The following is a 24,149-nucleotide window of genomic DNA, read 5'->3' as shown; positions in this document are numbered from 1 at the left end:
ACAATGGTTTAATTAATTTGTTTATTTTCACCTCGGGTGTCCTTTAAAGGGAACTTGAAGTGAGAGGAATATGGAGGCTGCCATATATTGCCAGTTTCTTACCAAAAATGCCAATTACCCACCTGTCACAACTGGAACAAGCATACAGCCAGCAGAGTCACACCTGAAACAAGCATGCAGGCAGCAGTCGCACCTGAAACAAGCATGCAGCCAGCGGAGTCACACCTGGAACAAGCATGCAGCCAGCGGAGTCACACCTAGAACAAGCATGCAGCCAGCGGAGTCACACCTGGAACAAGCATGCAGGCAGTGGAGTCACACCTGGAACAAGCATACAGCCAGCGGAGTCACACCTGGAACAAGCATGCAGCCAGCAGAGCCACACCTGGAACAAGCATGCAGCCAGCGGAGTCACACCTGGGACAAGCATGCAACCAGCAGAGTCACACCTGGAACAAGCATGCAGGCAGCAGGGGTCACACCTGAAACAAGCATACAGCCAGCGGAGTCACACCTGGAACAAGCACGCAGCCAGCAGAGGCACACCTGGAACAAGCATGCAACCAGCAGAGGCACACCTGGAACAAGCATGCAGGCAGCAGGGGTCACACCTGAAACAAGCATACAGCCAGCGGAGTCACACCTGGAACAAGCACGCAGCCAGCAGAGGCACACCTGGAACAAGCACGCAGCCAGCAGAGTCACCCCTGGAACAAGCATGCAGCCAGTGGAGTCACACCTGGAACAAGCATGCAGCCAGTGGAGTCACATCTGGAACAAGCATACAGCCAGCGAAGTCACACCTGGAACAAGCATGCAGCCAGTGGAGTCACCCCTGGAACAAGCATGCAGCCAGCGGAGTCACACCTGGAACAAGCATGCAGCCAGTGGAGTCACACCTGGAACAAGCATGCAGCTAGCAGTGTCACACCTGGAACAAGCATGCAGCCAGCAGTCACACCTGGAACAAGCATGCAGCCAGCAGTCACACCTGGAACAAGCACGCAGCCAGCGGAGACACACCTGACACAAGCATGCAGCCAGCGGAGTCACACCTGGAACAAGCATGCAGCCAGCAGTCACACCTGGAACAAGCACGCAGCCAGCAGAGGCACACCTGGAACAAGCATGCAACCAGCAGAGGCACACCTGGAACAAGCATGCAGGCAGCAGGGGTCACACCTGAAACAAGCATACAGCCAGCGGAGTCACACCTGGAACAAGCACGCAGCCAGCAGAGGCACACCTGGAACAAGCACGCAGCCAGCAGAGTCACCCCTGGAACAAGCATGCAGCCAGTGGAGTCACACCTGGAACAAGCATGCAGCCAGTGGAGTCACATCTGGAACAAGCATACAGCCAGCGAAGTCACACCTGGAACAAGCATGCAGCCAGTGGAGTCACCCCTGGAACAAGCATGCAGCCAGCGGAGTCACACCTGGAACAAGCATGCAGCCAGTGGAGTCACACCTGGAACAAGCATGCAGCTAGCAGTGTAACACCTGGAACAAGCATGCAGCCAGCAGTCACACCTGGAACAAGCATGCAGCCAGCAGTCACACCTGGAACAAGCACGCAGCCAGCGGAGACACACCTGACACAAGCATGCAGCCAGCGGAGTCACACCTGGAACAAGCATGCAGCCAGCAGTCACACCTGGAACAAGCATGCAGCCAGCAGTCACACCTGGAACAAGCATGCAGCCAGCAGAGTCACACCTGGAACAAGCATGCAGCTAGCAGAGTCACACCTGGAACAAGTGAATATTATTATCCAGTGATTGTAGCGACGGCAGGTTTGAGGTAGAAGAGACTTGGTTCGGGTGTATTAGCAGATAAGGACGGGGTCAGAGCAGTACCATGATGTCACTCTCTCGCACTCTGCTGGTGACATCATTGATGCAGGAGGGCGTGTCCCCAGGCAGATTATATAACTCAGCGTGAGTTTTGGGGCATGAGGCTAATGTTGTGCAATGGGCTTCCTGCAATTTTTATTGAAGAGACGGGCGCAACGCAAACGCCAAACTTCAGATACTCAGACGTGTGTCACTGCTTTGCGTATTAACCGCTCCTGTGGCAGAATCACAGCGCTGATGCATCTGCAGGACTTCTCATTCTAGAACAAAAAGAAGAAAGCAGACTGAATACACTGAAGTCCAGCGCAAAGCCAGGCATACAGACTTTGATTTACTCTGGCAGATTTGATGACTCTGTCAGAAATTGATGGAAATTATGATCGGAGCAGAAATCGGAAAATTTTGGTCGATCCGACGCGGCGGGGGTGGTGAGTGCATCGGTAGATTGATGGCCCATAGTACAGAATACTTGAAGTCTGCAGTTTCTATAACAGATTTCATGGTATTGCAGGTGTCACCCCAACTGGCTGCATGCCTTCCACCTCAATCACATGACCACAGTGCTGTCCACCTCAACTATCACATGATCAAGAGACTATCCATCTCAACTATCACATGATCAAGAGACTATCCATCTCAACTATCACATGACCAAGAGACTCTACATCTCAATCACGTGACCAAGGTGCTGTCCACCGCAACTATCAAATTACCTTTCCAAACCCCCACCATCCAACACTACCTCTCCAAACCCCCACCATCCAACACTACCTCTCCAAACCCCCACCATCCAACACTACCTCTCCAAACCCCCACCATCCAACACTACCTCTCCAAATCCCCACCATCCAAAACTACCTCTCAAAATCCCCACCATCCAAAACTACTCTCCAATCTCTCACCATCACAAACTACCTTTCCAAATCCCCACCATCCAAAACTACCTCTCAAAATCCACACAATCCAAAACCACCTCTCCAAATCCACATAATCCAAAACTAACATAAAATGGTTTCCTAAAATTGGATGAGATGTGGAGCTAATAATCGTCCTCCACAATTACAATTTCCTCAAACTTAGATTTAATTATCCCTAAAGAAAGCTTGCAGAAATGATATCATTTACCTTTGTTGGCCGACCTCCAGCCATGGTGAGGTGACTCACAGACCTCTGATATGGCCCAACATCTTGAATAAATTACTTCGTTTAAAAATGCAAATCTTTAAAACACAAAGAAGAAAGAGGCATTGTGTACCGGAGGCCTCTGGGGAGTTGGAAAGAAAATATAGCGTTTTGTCAGATGACCTTTGACCTCCGTCTTGCCCTTCCTATAGGTCTTCTGGAGGAACGCCAAGCATGAGGTGACTCCTCCAGCTAAAAGCTCTGCTGTCTAATCAGTTTTAGCTGTTCTCCAGCCCGTGTTTGTGCGCGCTTCAAGGGGCCATGGCTGTTTTCCATCCACACTGCAAATGACTACTTCTGAAGGAGAATACATGAAGCCCGTACAGGAAAAGGAAGAAAAGAAATTCACCCTTTTCTCTCTTTCTTGCTCTCAGAAGCCATTTTCTGCTAGGAAAGTGTTTTATAGTTGGAATTTCTTATCAGTGAGGGTCACACTGTAGTCACTTCCTGTCAGGACTGAGTCAGCCACTTACATGCCTGATATTTAACTCTTTCAGGCAGAGAAAGAAAAAAAGGAACACAGCCTAGTTATTTGTGTGCTAGGCACTGTACATACCCATGTCTATCTCATCATGTCACATGACACTTCGGGTATCCTTTAAGGTCCACACACACAATTTGTTTCACCCATTGGGACTTGGCTGACAACTGTTAAATAACCAGCTGCAGCAAGTCCTCAGGGTGAAGTCGGTGCTTTTGGCGCCGGGTGTGGAGTTCGGTGCCGCTATAGCAGTAATGTTATACTCCACAGCCTCCGCACGGGTAATGTGGGGTTCCGATGATCACCGGACTGTGAATTACTTCTCCCTCTGGCGTAGTATGGATACAGAGGCGCCAAAAGGATAAAAGTATCTAAAAAGTTTAAAACATGAGGAGGAAGTGGGGGACTTACCTCCTCCAAGCAGACACAAAAATTGCCAATGTGTTTGCAAAATACAACAAGTTTATTTGCATAAGCCAGGGGACAATGCAACACGTTTCGCAGGTTTGATCCCGCTTCATCAGGCAATAACAGCGGAGTAACAGCATATGTGGTCAGTAGAGGTGAGGTGCCTGACTCTTCTACTGACCACATATGCTATTGCTCCGTTGCTATTGCCTGATGAAGCGGGATCAAACCTGCGAAACGCCTTGCATTGTCCCCTGGCTTATGCAAATAAACTTGTTCTATTTGACAAACACATTGACAATCTTTGTGTCTGCTTGGAGGCGGTAAGTCCCCCACTTCCTCCTCATGTTTTAAACGTTTTAGATACTTTTATCCTTTTGGCGCCTCTGTATCCATACTACACTATATCAAGCCCACCACTGGTGGAGGGATGTTACCCCCTTTTTTCTTCATCCACAGAGTGATTTCTTAATCCTGAGTGGGGTCAGGACTAATCTCCCCACCTGTCTATCCAGTGGTTGCCTTGGAGGTAACCCTGCTTTGTGAGTATAGCTTATTACTCTATCATACTTCATTTCAACTACCAATACATACTACACTGTATTTGGCTCCTGGTGTCCCCACTCTAATTCTCCATCTGAGTTTCTATGACTTGGAGGGGGAATAGTATTTTATGCCACCGGGAATTTAAGCGGCGGCGGTTCCTCCTGCGGCCAACTCACCAGTGGCATTGCAGTATGTATGCCGTCGGGGGTAAGCTGTACATATGCTAGATTATTGGTTGAAATGGTCGATCATTCTGAGGAGGCTGAACAACTCTGCTTGTAGGACAATCTTTTGGTTAGAGAAGCTGTAAAAAGTCAGCAGGAGGAGAACTCTCTTACAGGACCATCGAGTAGACAGGTCAGGCATCCAGAAGTCCATTCAGCTCTCGAAGAGCCTGATTTACTTTCTCTTCCCACGAAGAACTGCCTCAACTCTACATACAACCACTTTGTGGAAAGGAAACCGAAGGCCGAGCATTACAGAAACCAGATTAATGGAAAACGTTCTATGTAAACAATCAGGAGTGCAGGTGCTCTATAGAGGAATTTATTTCGAGAGGGTCCAGGAAACCACCACATGCAATTCTATTGCCTCACAAGGGCACAATTAATCAGTAAACTCTACTGAGGTTTGGCGGTTTTGGGCCTGCCCATCCTGTCATCGGGTTTTGTGGCTTGTAATCAGATTGGGTTGTTTAGGACGAGCGTTTTACTGAAGAGACATCCTGGCTGATTCTTTGTGAAGAGCTTCAGAATGTGGTTTTGGTTCCATACATGTGTGAGGGTGCAGAATGTTGCTCCTCACATGGAACGCATATATCTGCAGTTTGCTTTCACTGAAGGGCGGCCTTGCCTGAAGCCATCTTCCCATGGGAGGATAAAGTTGAAAGAGGTCTTTGTCTTGGCAATCAAACAGGACCTCGGATTCCACAAACTAACTGTTCCTTCCCAATATCTGGAGAAAAAGCATTTCTAAACTATTCTGTTATGTAAGACTGTGGAGGGTCCAGTTCAACATCAACTCCAAATAAAGCTTAAAGAGGAACTGTAACGACAAAACGTCCCCTGGGGGGTACTCACCTCGGGTGGGGGAAGCCTCAGGATCCTAATGAGGCTTCCCACGGCGTCCTCCATCCCTCAGGGGTCTCGCTGCAGCCCTCCGTGCAGCGGTGACGTAATATTTACCTTCCTGGCTCCTGCGCAGGCGCTCTGACGGCACCGAAGTAGGCGGAAATACCCGATCGCCGTCGGGTCTGCTCTACTGCGCAGGCGCAAGTTTCCGGCGCCTGCGCAGTAGAGCGGACCCGACTGAGATCGGGTATTTCCGTGTAGTTCGGTGCCGAGAGCAGCCACAGCGCCCCCGCTGGAGCCAGCAAAGGTAAATATTGAACTGACAGTCGGCACAGTCGCCGGCTGTTCGGAGGGCTGCAGCGAGACCCCCGTGGGACAGAGGACGGCGTGGGAAGCCTCATTAGGATCCGGAGGCTTCCCCCACCCGAGGTGAGTACCCCCCAGGGGAGGTTTTTAATGTTACAGAGTCTCTTTAATACAGTAGAACTATTATAGTAAACATCTGACTATAGTAAATTTAGTCCTCATGACCCGAGAACTGAGCTTGTATAAATATACAATGTATGGCCAATTCTGATATAGTAAACTCCTGATATAGTAAATGACTCGGTCAGGTCCTTTGAAGTTTATTATAAAGGGGTTCTACTGTACCTGCTACACACGATGCAATTTACCATCAGATACATGGGTCGAATCGATTATTTCAACAGCACCGCTCAATTTTGCAATTGTTTTTCTGATTGATTTGGTAGAGAAGTGATCGGGAAATCGATCAAAAAAACGATCGGAAATCAGATCGGGCCTGTCAGAAATAATCGATTCGACCCATCTCTATCTGATAGGAAATTGCATCATTTGTGCCAGGCATAGGTTTGCACCAGTAACTTCCTTTATATGTTACATAGTTACATAGTTATTTTGGTTGAAAAAAGACATACGTCCATCGAGTTCAACCAGTACAAAGTACAACACCAGCCTGCTCCCTCACATATCCCTGTTGATCCAGAGGTAGGCGAAAAAACCACCACAAGGCATGGTCCAATTAGCCCCAAAAGGGAAAAATTCCTTCCCGACTCCAGATGGCAATCAGATAAAATCCCTGGATCAACATCATTAGGCATTACCTAGTAATTGTAGCCATGGATGTCTTTCAACGCAAGGAAAGCATCTAAGCCCCCTTTAAATGCAGGTATAGAGTTTGCCATAACGACTTCCTTTAGCAATGCATTCCACATCTTAATCACTCTTACTGTAAAGAACCCTTTCCTAAATAAATGGCTAAAACGTTTTTCCTCCATGCGCAGATCATGTCCTCTAGTCCTTTGAGAAGGCCTAGGGACAAAAAGCTCATCCGCCAAGCTATTATATTGTCCTCTGATGTATTTATACATGTTAATTAGATCTCCTCTAAGGCGTCTTTTCTCTAGACTAAATAAACCCAGTTTATCTAACCTTTCTTGGTAAGTGAGACCTTCCATCCCACGTATCAATTTTGTAGCTCGTCTCTGCACCTGCTCTAAAACTGCAATATCTTTTTGTAATGTGGTGCCCAGAACGGAGTTCCATATTCCAGATGTGGCCTTACTAGAGAGTTAAACAGGGGCAATAATATGCTCGCATCTCGAGTTTTTATTTCCCGTTTAATGCATCCCAAAATTTTGTTAGCTTTAGCTGCAGCTGCTTGGCATTAAGTACGATTATTTAAAGGGATACTGTAGGGGGTCGGGGGAAAATGAGTTGAACTTACCCGGGGCTTCTAATGGTCCCCCACAGACATCCTGTGCCCACGCAGCCACTCACCGATGCTCTGGCCCCGCCTCTGGTTCACTTCTGGAATTTCAGACTTTAAAGTCTGAAAACCACTGTACCTGCGTTGCCGTGTCCTCGCTCCCGCTGATGTCACCAGGAGTGTACTGCGCAGTTGCAGACCATACTGTGCCTGCGCAGTACGCTCCTGGTGACATCAGCGGGAGTGAGGACACCACAACGCAGGTGCAGTAGTTTTCAGACTTTAAAGCCTGAAATTCCAGAAGTGAACCAGAGGCGGGCCAGAGCATCGGTGAGTGGCTGCGCCAACACAGGATGTCTGCGGGGGACCATTAGAAGCCCTGGGTAAGTTCAGCTCATTTTCCCCCGACCCCCCTACAGTATCCCTTTAACTTGTTGTCAATGAGTACTCCTAAGTCCTTCTCCAAGTTTGATGTCCCCAACTGTATCCCATTTATTTTGTATGGTGCTAGTCCATTAGTACGTCCAAAATGCATGACTTTACATTTGTCAACGTTGAATTTCATCTGCCATGTATGTGCCCATATAGCCATCCTATCCAGATCCTGTTGCAATATGACACTATCTTCCTGAGAGTTGACGATTCTGCACAATTTTGTATCATCTGCAAAAATAGCAACATTGCTCACTACTGCATCCACTAGGTCATTAATAAATAAATTGAAGAGCACTGGACCCAGAACAGACCCCTGTGGGACCCCACTGCCAACAGTCTCCCATTTTGAGTACGATCCATTGACCACAACTCTTTGTTTTCTGTCCATTAGCCAGTTCCCTATCCATGAACACAGACTCTTCCCCAGTCCTTGCATCCTCAACTTTTGCACCAGACTTTCGTGGGGAACAGTGTCGAAGGCCTTTGCAAAGTCCAAGTATATCACATCTACAGCATTCCCAATATCCATATTAGCATTCACTACCTCATAAAAGCTGAGCATGTTAGTCAAACAGGACCTGTCTTTAGTAAACCCATGTTGATGCTGAGAAATAAGATTGTTTTCTACTATGAAGTCATGTATAGTATCTCTTAGTAACCCCTCAAATAGTTTGCATACAACTGATGTTAAGCTTACAGGTCTATAATTTCCTGGATCTGATTTTTTGCCCTTCTTAAATAATGGGAAAACGTGGGCTGTACGCCAATCCACTGGGACTCTGCCAGTTGCAAGAAAGTCACAAAAGATAAGATAAAGGGGTTTAGCTATAACTGAACTTAATTCCCTTAGGACCCGAGGATGCATGCCATCCGGGCCAGGTGCCTTGTCTATTTTTAATTTATTTAGTCTTGCCTTCACTTCTTCCTGCGTTAAGTATTTAATATTACAGTTAGAAGATTGAGACACTTCCGCCTCTGTAGTTTGCAACAGTGCTGTTTCTTTTGTGAAGACAGAAGCAAAGAAAGCATTTAATAACTCTGCCTTACCTTGGTCATCCACCATTGAGTTCCCCCCCTCATCCTTTAGGAGTCCTATACAGTCAACCTTTCTTTTTTTAGAGTTAATGTACTTGTAAAACTTTTTTTGGGTTAGATTTGATATCCTTAGCGATTTGTTTTTCAGCTTCAATCTTTGCCTGCCTAATTTCTTTTTTACAATTTTCATTGCACTCCTTATAATTGCTTAGTGCAGCCTCGGTCCCCTCCTGTTTTAAGACCTTATAGGCATTCTTTTTCATCTTCATTTTATCTTTAACCTTTCTATTCATCCATAGAGGCCTTTTTTTATTCCTAGACATTTTGTTTCCATATGGGATATACATACTACAATATTGATTGAGTATAAGTCTTCACAGGTTAGCCTTGACCCTAATCCAATCATCTGCAATAAAACGGTCACACACCTTTTCATTAATAATATGGTCCCTGGATCTCAGTTCCTCCAAATCTTCAAATGAATAATGCCTTCTAGGATACAACATTGTGTCTGCAGACAACAGGCTATCCGTGTGTGCGTGTATTACTGTACATTTATATAGCACTGACATCTTCTGCAGCACTGTACAGAGTACATAGTCATGTCACTGACTGTCCTCAGAGGAGCTCACACTAATCCTACCATAGTCATAGTGTAATGTCCTACCATATTATTATTATTATGTATTTATATAGCACTGACATCTTCTGCAGCACATTACAGAGTACATAGTCATGTCACTGACTGTCCTCAGAGGAGCTCACAATCTAATCCTACCATAGTCATAGTCTAATGTCCTACCATATTATTATTATGTATTTATATAGCACTGACAACTTCTGCAGCACATTACAGGGTACATAGTCATGTCACTGACTGTCCTCAGAGGAGCTCACACTCTAATCCTACCATAGTCATAGTCTAATGTCCTACCATATTATTATTATGTATTTATATAGCACTGACATCTCCTGCAGCACATTACAGAGTACATAGTCATGTCACTGACTGTCCTCAGAGGAGCTCACAGTCTAATCCCACCATAGTCATAGTCTAATGTCCTACCATATTATTATTATGTATTTATATAGCATTGAAATCTTCTGCAGCAAATTACAGAGTACATAGTCATGTCACTGACTGTCCTCAGAGGAGCTCACACTCTAATCCTACCATAGTCATAGTGTAATGTCCTACCATATTATTATTATGTATTTATATAGCACTGACATCTTCTGCAGCACTTTACAGAGTACATAGTCATGTCACTGACTGTCCTCAGAAGAGCTCACAATCTAATCCTACCATAGTCATAGTGTAATGTCCTACCATATTATTATGATGTATTTATATAGCACTGACATCTCCTGCAGCACATTACAGAGTACATAGTCATGTCACTGACTGTCCTCAGAGGAGCTTACACTCCAATCCTACCACAGTCATCGTCTAATGTCCTATCATATTATTATTATGCATTTATATAGCACTGACATCTCCTGCAGCACATTACAGAGTACATAGTCATGTCACTGACTGTCCTCAGAGGAGCTCACACTCTAATCCTACCATAGTCATCGTCTAATGTCCTACCATATTATTATTATGCATTTATATAGCACTGACATCTCCTGCAGCACTGTACAGAGTACATAGTCATGCCACTGACTGTCCTCAGAGGAGCTCACACTCTAATCCTACCATAGTCAGTCTAATGTCCTATCATATTATTATTATTATGTATTTATATAGCACTGACATCTTCTGCAGCACATTACAGAATACATAGTTATGTCATTGACTGTCCTCAGAGGAGCTCACACTCTAACCCTACCATAGTCATAGTCTAATGTCCTACCATATTATTATTATGTATTTATATAGCACAGACATCTCCTGCAGCACATTACAGAGTACATAGTCATGTCACTGACTGTCCTCAGAGGAGATCACAGTCTAATCCTACCATAGTCCTAGTCTAATGTCGTACCATATTATTATTATGTATTTATGTAGCACTGACATCTTCTGCAGCACATTACAGAATACATAGTTATGTCATTGACTGTCCTCAGAGGAGCTCACACTCTAATCCTACCATAGTCATAGGCTAATGTCCTACCATATTATTATTATGTATTTATATAGCACTGACATCTCCTGCAGCACATTACATAGCACATAGTCATGTAACTGACTGTCCTCAGAGGAGCTCACACTCTAATCCTACCATAGTCATCGTCTAATGTCCTACCATATTATTATTATGCATTTATATAGCACTGACATCTCCTGCAGCACATTACAGAGTACATAGTCATGTCACTGACTGTCCTCAGAGGAGCTCACACTCTAATCCTACCATAGTCATAGTGTAATGTCCTACCATATTATTATTATGTATTTATACAGCACTGACATCTTCTGCAGCACATTACAGAGTACATAGTCATGTCACTGACTGTCCTCAGAGGAGCTCACAATCTAATCCTACCATAGTCCTAGTCTAATGTCCTACCATATTATTATGATGTATTTATATAGCACTGGCATCTTCTGCAGCACTTTACAAAATACATAGTCATGTCACTGACTGTCCCCAGAGGAGTTCACAAGTTAATCCTGACCATTGACTAATGGTGGCCACTAATGATCCAATCTTTTTCATCCAATCTTACCTATTCTATGTAGTATAAGGGTAAATTAAGTGAAAATACTAAATGGATACATCAGGCAGTTACCTTATATTACCTAGAAATGGTAAGATTGGATGAAAAAGATTGGATCATTAGTGGCCACCTTAAGGCCCTTTTTTATTTTCCCAGGAACCATCTAACTGATGTCCAGCAATAACAATAATTCCAGTTAGGTGTGAGTACACTGCCTCCGAATAAAGGATAAAATGAATGTTTCACTGATAAATATTTGATGTAGCGAAGCTGAATACACAATAATAATAATAATAATAATGCATCCCTTGCCCTGCTCTGTGGCTGTATGGTTAGAAACGTCCCCACCTTGCTTCCATCTGTCTGCATTTCCACAAGACGTCCTCGCTGGGACCCCAAAACTCTCACCCCACCAATCACACTGTCATCTGAATGCAAATGAGTTCAATCCTGAGGAGTTCATGTCCTCCTCTGTAGGACCATTTGTGGTCGTCATCTAAGAAGGTCTGAGGTCATGGGAGGACATGAGAGATCCAGCAAACCTTACAGGGATTTATTCATAAATGATCTACTCTCAGCCCTCTCCTGGGTAACGCAGTGAGGGTTGTTGCTAGGCAATCAGTGAGCAGATTGCAATGACAACTTTTAGGAATGACTGCAGACTGCCTATCTTCCTTACAGCCAAAGCTGAGTTGCAGCATTTGTAGGGTCAGAGGAACGGCCTAAAGGTTAGGATACTCTACCTTCTCTGAGATCCGTCCTTCTGTAGCAGAAAGTCTTCCTAAATTCTGGGGAAGTTTGAGATAAAATTTATCATCCTGGGAAGTCAAACTTTTAAAAACGAATTAAAAAGTCCAGAATACATCAGGTATTTTACTAACGTTAGTCACAGCCTACGTGATCCCAGGTGATGAATACAAATGTTCCTCACCAAGCAGTAGACAATGTTTATTGACTGTAAGCCGGGATTGCACTAATTGCACTGATTTTATTATACAATTGTAGTCGGTTAGATTGAGGAAATCCATCATGTTATCTGTCAGAAGTGAAGTCCCGTTCTGTCTGTATCAGGTCCATGGAGGGACTGTCTCCAGGCGCTGGAGGACGGACATGACACCAGCGGCATATACCTGGTGAAGCCAGACAACACCAACAAGTTGATGCAGGTTTGGTGTGACCAGCGGCACGACCCCGGCGGCTGGACGGTCATCCAGAAGAGGGTGGACGGATCGGTCAACTTCTTCCGCAACTGGGAGACTTACAAAGTGAGTAGACTGTCCCCGAACGCTTCCATTCACGGACAATGATCTGCCAGAACGTAGAGCCAATCGTTGTCTTATGTCTGGAGAGATGAGCTCTCCACGGCACTCAGGAGTGCATCTGGGTAATATAGAGCCCCCCCCCAGTCAAAGCCCCCTTCCCCTCTAAAGACAGCATCCTTTCTCACGTCTATGTGTTATGGCTGCCTGTGTTTTGGGGGCGCAGCACAAAGGCAGGAGTGGTGGGGCAGCACAGGGGCAGGCGTGGGGGAGCAGCACAGGGGCAGGCGTGGTGGTGTAGCACAGGGGCAGGCGTGGTGGTGTAGCACAGGGGCAGGCGTGGTGGTGCAGCAAAGGGGCAGGCTTGGCGGCGCAGCACGGAGCAGGCATGGCGGCGCAGCACAGGGGCAGGCGTGGGGGCGCAGCACAGGGGCAGGCGTGGGGGCACAGCACAGGGGCAGGCGTGGGGGGCGCAGCACAGGGGCAGGCGTGGGGGCGCAGCACAGGGGCAGGCGTGGGGGCGCAGCACGGGGCAGGCGTGGGGGCGCAGCACAGGGGCAGGCGTGGGGGCGCAGCACAGGGGCAGGTATGGCGGCACAGCACAGGGGCAGGCGTGGGGGAAGCAGCACAGGGGCAGGCGTGGGGGGTGCAGCACAGGGGCAGGCATGGCGGAGCAGCACAGGGCCAGGCATGGCGGTGCAGCACAGGGCCAGGCGTGGCGGTGCAGCACAGGGGCAGGCGTGGCGGAGCAGCACAGGGGCAGGCGTGGCGGAGCAGCACAGGGGCAGGCGTGGGACAGCAGCACAGGGGCAGGCGTGGGGGCGCAGCACAGGGGCAGGTATGGCGGCACAGCACAGGGGCAGGCGTGGGGGAAGCAGCACAGGGGCAGGCGTGGGGGGTGCAGCACAGGGGCAGGCGTGGGGGAAGCAGCACAGGGGCAGGCATGGCGGAGCAGCACAGGGCCAGGCATGGCGGTGCAGCACAGGGCCAGGCATGCCGGTGCAGCACAGGGGCAGGCGTGGCGGAGCAGCACAGGGGCAGGCGTGGCGGAGCAGCACAGGGGCAGGCGTGGCGGAGCAGCACAGGGCCAGGCATGGCGGTGCAGCACAGGGCCAGGCATGCCGGTGCAGCACAGGGGCAGGCGTGGCGGAGCAGCACAGGGGCAGGCGTGGGACAGCAGCACAGGGGCAGGCGTGGTGGTGTAGCACAGGGGCAGGCATGGCAGAGCAGCACAGGGGTAGGCGTGGCGGAGCAGCACAGGGGCAGGCATGGAGGTGTAGCACAGTGGCAGGCATGGCAGAGCAGCACAGGGGCAGGCGTAGTGGTGTAGCACAGGGGCAGGAATGGGGGAGGAGCACAGGGGCAGGCGTGGGGGACACAGCACAGGGGCAGGCATGGCGGAGCAGCACAGGGGCAGGCATGGCGGTGCAGCACAGGGGCAGGCATGGCGGTGCAGCACAGGGGCAGGCATGGCGGAGCAGCACAGGGGCAGGCGTGGGGGCGCAGCACATGGGCAGGCATGGCGGCGCAGCACAGGGGCAGGCATGGCGGAGCAGCACAGGGGCAGGCATGGCGGAGCAGCACAGGGGCAGGCGTGGGGGCGCAGCACAGGGGCAGGCATAGCGGGGCAGCCTAGAGGAAGGCATGGCGGTGCAGCATAGGGGCAGGCATTGCGGAGCAGGATGGGGCAGGCGTGGGGGACACAGCACAGGGGCAGGTGTGGGGGAGCAGCACAAGGGCAGGTGTGGGGGAGCAGCACAAGGGCAGGCGTGGGGGACACAGCACAGGGGCAGGCATTGCGGAGCAGGATGGGGCAGACGTGGAGGACACAGCACAGGGGAAGGCATTGGGGGCGCAGCACATTGGCAGGCAACAGTGATAACTGCAGAGAGAGCAGGACACAGCGGAGGCATGTAATGTATGGAATTGGATTGCATTGAATGGAAAGATATAATGGTGCCATCATTTCTCCTCCGCACAGCAAGGATTCGGGAACATTGATGGGGAGTACTGGCTGGGCTTGGAGAACATCTACTCGTTAACCAACCAAGGCAACTACAAGCTGCTGGTGACGCTGGAGGACTGGCAGGGGCGCAAGGTGTTTGCAGAGTACGCCAGCTTCCGAATCGAACCAGAAAGTGAATACTACAAGCTGAGACTCGGACGCTACAACGGCAACGCCGGGGACTCCTTCACCTGGCATAATGGCAAGCAGTTCACCACCCTGGACCGCGACCACGACGTCTACACAGGTAACATGCAAACTACACGGGTAAAACGCCAACTACATGGGTAAAACGCCCAGTATGGGGGTAACATGACAACTACAAAGGTAACAGGCCAACTACATGGGTGACACGCCAACTACACGGGTGACACGCCAACTACACGGGTGAAACGCCAACTACATCGGTAAGACAATAACTACAGAGGTAACATGCCAACTACACTGGTAACATGCTAACTACACGGGTGACGCGCCAACTACACGGGTAAAACAATAACTACGGGGGTAACATGCCAACTACAAGGGCACATTGTCTGATAGGCACACCATGTGATGGCCACACTTACATGCTATACAGCGCTGTGTTCTGACAATGTACAGCATGCATTATATATACAGAGGCATCAGGTCTGGAATGGAGAGCAGCAAAGGTCTTGTGTGTTTGTGTAACATAGTTATGGCAACACCATACTGTGCCCAGACCATAACTATGCAACACAGACAGGCGCAGCAACACCATAATGTGCCCAGACCATAACTATGCAACAGAGACAGGCGCAGCAACACCATAATGTGCCCAGACCATAACTATGCAACAGAGACAGGCGCAGCAACACCATAATGTGCCCAGACCATAACTATGCAACAGAGACAGGCGCAGTAACACCATAATGTGCCCAGACTATAACTATGCAACAGAGACAGGCGCAGCAACACCATAATGTGCCCAGACCATAACTATGCAACACAGACAGGCGCAGCAACACCATAATGTGCCCAGACCATAACTATGCAACAGAGACAGGCGCAGCAACACCATAATGTGCCCAGACCATAACTATGCAACACAGACAGGCGCAGCAACACCATAATGTGCCCAGACCATAACTATGCAACAGAGACAGGCGCAGCAACACCATAATGTGCCCAGACCATAACTATGCAACAGAGACAGGTGCAGCAACACCATAATGTGCCCAGGCCATAACTATGCAACAGAGACAGGCGCAGCAACACCATAATGTGCCCAGACCATAACTATGCAACAGAGACAGGCGCAGCAACACCATAATGTGCCCAGGCCATAACTATGCAACAGAGACAGGCGCAGCAACACCATAATGTGCCCAGGCCATAACTATGCAACAGAGAAAGGCGCAGCAACACCATAATGTGCCCAGGCCATAACTATGCAACACAGACAGGCGCAGCAACACCATAATGTGCCCAGGCCATAACTATGCAACAGAGACAGGCGCAGCAACACCATAATGTGCCCAGGCTATAACTATGCAACAGAGACAGGCGCAGCAACACCATAATGTGCCCAGACCATAACTATGCAACACAGACAGGCGCAGCAACACCATAATGTGCCCAGACCATAACTATGCAACAGAGACTGGCGCAGCAACACCATAATGTGCCCAGACCATAACTATGCAACAGAGACAGGCGCAGCAACACCATAATGTGCCCAGACCATAACTATGCAACACAGACAGGCGCAGCAACACCATAATGTGCCCAGACCATAACTATGCAACAGAGACAGGCGCAGCAACACCATAATGTGCCCAGACCATAACTATGCAACACAGACAGGCGCAGCAACACCATAATGTGCCCAGACCATAACTATGCAACAGAGACAGGCGCAGCAACACCATAATGTGCCCAGACCATAACTATGCAACAGAGACAGGTGCAGCAACACCATAATGTGCCCAGGCCATAACTATGCAACAGAGACAGGCGCAGCAACACCATAATGTGCCCAGACCATAACTATGCAACAGAGACAGGCGCAGCAACACCATAATGTGCCCAGGCCATAACTATGCAACAGAGACAGGCGCAGCAACACCATAATGTGCCCAGGCCATAACTATGCAACAGAGAAAGGCGCAGCAACACCATAATGTGCCCAGGCCATAACTATGCAACACAGACAGGCGCAGCAACACCATAATGTGCCCAGGCCATAACTATGCAACAGAGACAGGCGCAGCAACACCATAATGTGCCCAGGCTATAACTATGCAACAGAGACAGGCGCAGCAACACCATAATGTGCCCAGACCATAACTATGCAACACAGACAGGCGCAGCAACACCATAATGTGCCCAGACCATAACTATGCAACAGAGACAGGCGCAGCAACACCATAATGTGCCCAGACCATAACTATGCAACAGAGACAGGCGCAGCAACACCATAATGTGCCCAGACCATAACTATGCAACACAGACAGGCGCAGCAACACCATAATGTGCCCAGACCATAACTATGCAACAGAGACAGGCGCAGCAACACCATAATGTGCCCAGACCATAACTATGCAACACAGACAGGCGCAGCAACACCATAATGTGCCCAGACCATAACTATGCAACAGAGACAGGCGCAGCAACACCATAATGTGCCCAGACCATAACTATGCAACAGAGACAGGTGCAGCAACACCATAATGTGCCCAGGCCATAACTATGCAACAGAGACAGGCGCAGCAACACCATAATGTGCCCAGACCATAACTATGCAACAGAGACAGGCGCAGCAACACCATAATGTGCCCAGGCCATAACTATGCAACAGAGACAGGCGCAGCAACACCATAATGTGCCCAGGCCATAACTATGCAACAGAGAAAGGCGCAGCAACACCATAATGTGCCCAGGCCATAACTATGCAACACAGACAGGCGCAGCAACACCATAATGTGCCCAGGCCATAACTATGCAACAGAGACAGGCGCAGCAACACCATAATGTGCCCAGGCTATAACTATGCAACAGAGACAGGCGCAGCAACACCATAATGTGCCCAGGCCATAACTATGCAACAGAGACAGGCGCAGCAACACCATAATGTGCCCAGGCCATAACTATGCAACACAGACAGGCGCAGCAACACCATAATGTGCCCAGGCCATAACTATGCAACAGAGACAGGCGCAGCAACACCATAATGTGCCCAGGCCATAACTATGCAACAGAGACAGGCGCAGCAACACCATAATGTGCCCAGGTCATAACTATGCAACAGAGACAGGCGCAGCAACACCATAATGTGCCCAGGTCATAACTATGCAACAGAGACAGGCGCAGCAACACCATAATGTGCCCAGGCCATAACTATGCAACAGAGACAGGTGCAGCAACACCATAATGTGCCCAGGCCATAACTATGCAACAGAGACAGGCGCAGCAACACCATAATGTGCCCTGACCATAACTATGCAACAGAGACAGGCGCAGCAACACCGTAATGTGCCCAGACCATAACTATGCAACAGAGACAGGCGCAGCAACACCATAATGTGCCCAGGCCATAACTATGCAACAGAGACAGGTGCAGCAACACCATAATGTGCCCAGGCCATAACTATGCAACACAGACAGGCGCAGCAACACCATAATGTGCCCAGGCCATAACTATGCAACAGAGACAGGCGCAGCAACACCATAATGTGCCCAGGCCATAACTATGCAACAGAGACAGGCGCAGCAACACCATAATGTGCCCAGGCCATAACTATGCAACAGAGACAGGCGCAGCAACACCATAATGTGCCCAGGCCATAACTATGCAACAGAGACAGGCGCAGCAACACCATAATGTGCCCAGGCCATAACTATGCAACAGAGACAGGCGCAGCAACACCATAATGTGCCCAGGCCATAACTATGCAACAGAGACAGGCGCAGCAACACCATAATGTGCCCAGGTCATAACTATGCAACAGAGACAGGCGCAGCAACACCATAATGTGCCCAGGCCATAACTATGCAACAGAGACAGGCGCAGCAACACCATAATGTGCCCAGGCCATAACTATGCAACAGAGACAGGCGCAGCAACACCATAAATGTGACCAGGCCAGAACTATGCAACAGAGACAGGCGCAGCAACACCATAATGTGCCCAGGCCATAACTATGCAACAGAGACAGGCGCAGCAACACCATAATGTGCCCAGGCCATAACTATGCAACAGAGACAGGCGCAGCAACACCATAATGTGCCCAGACCATAACTATGCAACAGAGAAAGGCGCAGCAACACCATAATGTGCCCAGGCCATAACTATGCAACAGAGACAGGCGCAGCAACACCATAATGTGCCCAGACCATAACTATGCAACAGAGACGGGCGCAGCAACACCATAATGTGCCCAGACCATAACTATGCAACAGAGACGGGCACAGCAACACCATAATGTGCCCAGGCCATAACTATGCAACAGAGACAGGCGCAGCAACACCATAATGTGCCCAGGCCATAACTATGCAACAGAGACAGGCGCAGCAACACCATAATGTGCCCAGGCCATAACTATGCAACAGAGACAGGCGCAGCAACACCATAATGTGCCCAGGCCATAACTATGCAACAGAGACAGGCGCAGCAACACCATAATGTGCCCAGGCCATAACTATGCAACACAGACAGGCGCAGCAACACCATAATGTGCCCAGGCCATAACTATGCAACAGAGACAGGCGCAGCAACACCATAATGTGCCCAGGCCATAACTATGCAACAGAGACAGGCGCAGCAACACCATAATGTACCCAGACCATAACTATGCAACAGAGACAGGCGCATTAATAGTTTCTTTTTTTCTTTTGTACAATTGGGAAGATTTAGTAGGACCCCTGTGAAACTTGCATTACTGATGTCCTGCTCTTCAGACCACCAGGGCCCATTAGAAAATCACGGAGGTCCGCATGATAATACAGTTCCCACAATTGTGGCTGTAACACGACACTAACGTTTTCCGCTGGAGTTGGATATTTGGCGTTAGAGTCACTTGTCTGTAGCAGGTCTCCTAAGAACTGTAATCAGTTTGATCAGACGATGATTTGTAAGGTTCCGATTAGCTGAGATCACTTCCTGTGACCACCAAGCGAATCTGTTGCCTGACTAAACTAAACTGCTTCTCCTTAAGCTCTTCTACACACAAGAAGCTCTATTTTAGGGTATCAATCAAACAGTCAACCTTGGAGCCCAGAAGGTTCCATCACTCATTTTCAAGCCTTAACCGATCTTCTCTCTGCTACAGGAAACTGTGCCCATTACCAGAAAGGAGGATGGTGGTACAACGCTTGCGCTCATTCCAACCTCAACGGAGTATGGTACAGAGGAGGACATTACCGTAGCCGCTACCAAGATGGCGTTTACTGGGCTGAGTTCCGAGGTGGATCCTACTCCCTTAAGAAAGTGGTTATGATGATCAGGCCCAACCCAAACACGTTCCACTGAAAGTACGACTGATGGAGATATACAACTGAAACAAACCTTCCCGACATTGGTAGCCTTCCAATGCATTGGCTTCTGTGCGAATTGTGCTATGGAACTCATGAATGACTGATATTGTCCACAAGTGCTGTAAGATCCGGATCTAATAACATCCCAAGAATTAAACATCTTCCATTCATTCATCCTAAGTCTTACCGAAAAAGTGTAGAGAACCAAAACATGTCCTACTTCATTATTACTTTATGATAACTCATCTCTCTGATCGACGGTCAGGCCATAGGAAACACATGCAGAAAAATCTTCTCTATATGTCACATATGTAGGCCATAGTGTAGTATATTTTAAAGTACCATGTACTGGGATAAAGCTTGTATTATCACCTTGTTCCTTTTTATGACACAGGACTCAACCTCCAATGAAGTTATATAGGCCGGACCTAGACGGTCCTAGAAAGTTGACGTCCATACGTTGCGGTCATTCTTTTTACATATGCCAACGAAAGCAATAAGGCCACTCTGTGACAAACACACAACGAGAATGTAAATAGTGGTGCTGCCCATAACGAAGGGAGCCATTTTGCACGCTTGAGAATGTCATTAGATATGGCTGCACAACTCCATTTTATAGTCCACCACAGTCTGGATCCATAAGCTTGGACTCTTCACAAAGTACTGTATCTGTCTATCACACAATCAGGGAACCTGGGGCTGGTATACAAAGAAACTGAGAGAAGCAATATGAGGGATGATATCCAGAGCCACCATGTGACCTCCGGAACGGTGGAATCCGATTGGCTGTGATCAATGATAATACACACAAGTGCCTTTTCTTCTTTCTTTGTAAACTCGCCCTTACACGATTTTCTATAACCAAAAGATACCTTAACTGTACAGTATTTAGATAAATATGTAAATATATATTTTTACAACTACGTAATGTATACAACATGCTATTTCATTTGCTAGAGAAAGAAAAGAGGAGTTGAATTGCGCTCTGCCACACTGCCAGTTCTTCATCACAACTACAGAAAACAGAGGGGTATCCACCTTTGCAGGCAAACGATGGGTGCCGAGCAGTATAAAATATTTAAAATTTCAATCGTTTCAGAAGGAACTTGTAGTGCAAGCAATTAAAAGCAGCGGCTCTTTGACAAGATATTTGTTTTTATTCAAAAACACCACAGCCAAAAAAAAGAGACTCCCCAACTTGACATTGTACACAATAAAGTTTTCTGGTTTTTCAATAATTTGCAGGTGGTATTTTTGAGACACTTTCAGTGTGCCATGCCTGTTCTGTTCTCAGGATATTCTACAGCTGAACGTGATTGTGCAATGACTATACAGACACAAGCCAATGACCAACACTCTGGTCTTCCTGTACTAAGGTCCTCTCAGCTGATGGGACACTCTGGTCTTCCTGTACTAAGGCCCTCTCAGCTGATGGGATACTCTGGTCTTCCTGTACTAAGGTCCTCTCAGCTGATGGGACACTCTGGTCTTCCTGTACTAAGGCCCTCTCAGCTGATGGGATACTCTGGTCTTCCTGTACTAAAGACCTCCTAACAGATGGGATACTCTGGTCTTCCTGTACTAAGGTCCTCTCAGCTGATGGGACACTTTGGTCTTCCTGTACTAAGGTCCTCTCAGCTGATAGGATATTTTGGTCTTCCTGTACTAAGGTCCTCTCAGCTGATGGGACACTTTGGTCTTTCTGTACTAAGGTCCTCTCAGCTGATGGGACACTTTGGTCTTCCTGTACTAAGGTCCTCTCAGCTGATGGGACACTCTGGTCTTCCGGTACTAAGGTCCTCTCAGCTGATGGAAAAATCTGGTCTTCGGGTACTAAGGTCCTCCCAGCTGATGGGATTCTCTGGTCTTCCGGTACTAGGGGCCTACCAGCTGAAGGAACACTCTGGTCTTCCTGTACTAAGGCCCTCTCAGCTGATGGGATACTCTGGTCTTCCTGTACTAAAGACCTCCTAACAGATGGGATTCTCTGGTCTTCCTGTACTAAGATCCTCTCAGCTAATGGGACACTTTGGTCTTCCTGTACTAAGGCCCTCTCAGCTCATGGGATACTCTGGTCTTACTGTACTAAAGACCTCCTAACAGATGGGATACTCTGGTCTTCCTGTACTAAGGTCCTCTCAGCTGATGGGACACTCTGGTCTTCCGGTACTAAGGTCCTCTCAGCTGATGGAAAAATCTGGTCTTCCAGTACTAAGGTCCTCTCAGCTGATGTTACACTCTGGTCTTCCTGTACTAAGGTCCTCCCAGCTGATGGGACACTCTGGTCTTCCTGTACTAAGGTCCCTTTCAGCTGATGGGACACTTTGGTCTTCCTGTACTAAGGTCCTCTCAGCTGATGGGACACTCTGGTCTTCCAGTACTAAGGTCCTCTCAGCTGATGGGACACTCTGGTCTTCCTGTACTAAGGTCCTCTCAGCTGATGGGACACTCTGGTCTTCCTGTATTAAGGTCCTCCCAGCTGATGGGACAGTCTGGTCTTCCTGTACTAAGGTCCCTCTCAGCTGATGGGACACTTTAGTCTTCCTGTACTAAGGTCCTCCCAGCTAATGGGAAAATCTGGTCTTCCTGTATTAAGGTCCTCCAAGCTGATGGGAAAATCTGGTCTTCAGGGAACTAAGGTCCTCCCAGCTGATGGGATACTTTGGTCTTCCTGTACTAACGTCCTCTCAGCTGATGGGACACTTTGGTCTTCCTGCACTAAGGTCCTTCAAGCTGATGGGACACTCTGGTCTTCCATTACTAAGGTCCTTCAAGCTGATGGGACAATCTGGTCTTCCTGTACTAAGGTCCTCCCAGCTGATGGGATACTTTGGTCTGCCTGTACTAAGGTCCTCCCCCTCCCAGCTGATGGAATACTCTGGTCTTCCTGTACAAAGGTACTCCCAGCTGATGGGACACACTGGTCTTCTTGTACTAAGGTCCTCTCAGCTGATGGGATACTCTGGTCTTCTTGTACTAAGGTCCTCTCAGCTGATGTGACACTCTGGTCGTCTTGTACTAAGGTCCTACCAGCTGATAGGACACTCTGGTCTTCTTGTACTAAGGACCTCTTAGCTGATGGGACACTCTGGTCTTCCTGTACTAAGGTCCTCTCAGCTGATGGGACACTCTGGTCTTCCTGTACTAAGGCCCTCTCAGCTGATGGGATACTCTGGTCTTCCTGTACTAAGGTCCTCTCAGCTGATGGGACACTCTGGTCTTCCTGTACTAAGGCCCTCTCAGCTGATGGGATACTCTGGTCTTCCTGTACTAAAGACCTCCTAACAGATGGGATACTCTGGTCTTCCTGTACTAAGGTCCTCTCAGCTGATGGGACACTTTGGTCTTCCTGTACTAAGGTCCTCTCAGCTGATAGGATATTTTGGTCTTCCTGTACTAAGGTCCTCTCAGCTGATGGGACACTTTGGTCTTTCTGTACTAAGGTCCTCTCAGCTGATGGGACACTTTGGTCTTCCTGTACTAAGGTCCTCTCAGCTGATGGGACACTCTGGTCTTCCGGTACTAAGGTCCTCTCAGCTGATGGAAAAATCTGGTCTTCGGGTACTAAGGTCCTCCCAGCTGATGGGATTCTCTGGTCTTCCGGTACTAGGGGCCTACCAGCTGAAGGAACACTCTGGTCTTCCTGTACTAAGGCCCTCTCAGCTGATGGGATACTCTGGTCTTCCTGTACTAAAGACCTCCTAACAGATGGGATTCTCTGGTCTTCCTGTACTAAGATCCTCTCAGCTAATGGGACACTTTGGTCTTCCTGTACTAAGGCCCTCTCAGCTCATGGGATACTCTGGTCTTACTGTACTAAAGACCTCCTAACAGATGGGATACTCTGGTCTTCCTGTACTAAGGTCCTCTCAGCTGATGGGACACTCTGGTCTTCCGGTACTAAGGTCCTCTCAGCTGATGGAAAAATCTGGTCTTCCAGTACTAAGGTCCTCTCAGCTGATGTTACACTCTGGTCTT

General features: G+C 48.4%; 2 protein-coding genes across 4 annotated transcripts in view; one reads left to right on the top strand and one right to left on the bottom strand.

Annotated features, from left to right (window-relative positions):
* Window positions 1-21,409, top strand: part of ANGPTL2 (angiopoietin like 2) — a 49,519-nt gene extending 28,110 nt beyond the window's left edge. The window contains exons 3-5 of the mRNA XM_068249197.1: window positions 12,483-12,676; window positions 14,652-14,922; window positions 19,967-21,409. Of these exons, the coding sequence (XP_068105298.1) occupies window positions 12,483-12,676; window positions 14,652-14,922; window positions 19,967-20,166 (665 nt within the window). The 3' untranslated portion in view covers window positions 20,167-21,409. The remainder of the gene's footprint in view (window positions 1-12,482; window positions 12,677-14,651; window positions 14,923-19,966) is intronic.
* RALGPS1 (Ral GEF with PH domain and SH3 binding motif 1) overlaps window positions 1-24,149 on the bottom strand; it is a 574,444-nt gene that overhangs the window by 313,088 nt on the left and 237,207 nt on the right. The gene's annotated exons all lie outside the window — the stretch shown is intronic.

Source organism: Hyperolius riggenbachi, chromosome 8, assembly GCF_040937935.1.
Source record: "Hyperolius riggenbachi isolate aHypRig1 chromosome 8, aHypRig1.pri, whole genome shotgun sequence".
In the NCBI taxonomy this organism is placed as follows: domain Eukaryota; kingdom Metazoa; phylum Chordata; class Amphibia; order Anura; family Hyperoliidae; genus Hyperolius; species Hyperolius riggenbachi.
This window is presented reverse-complemented; position numbering and strand designations above follow the sequence as displayed.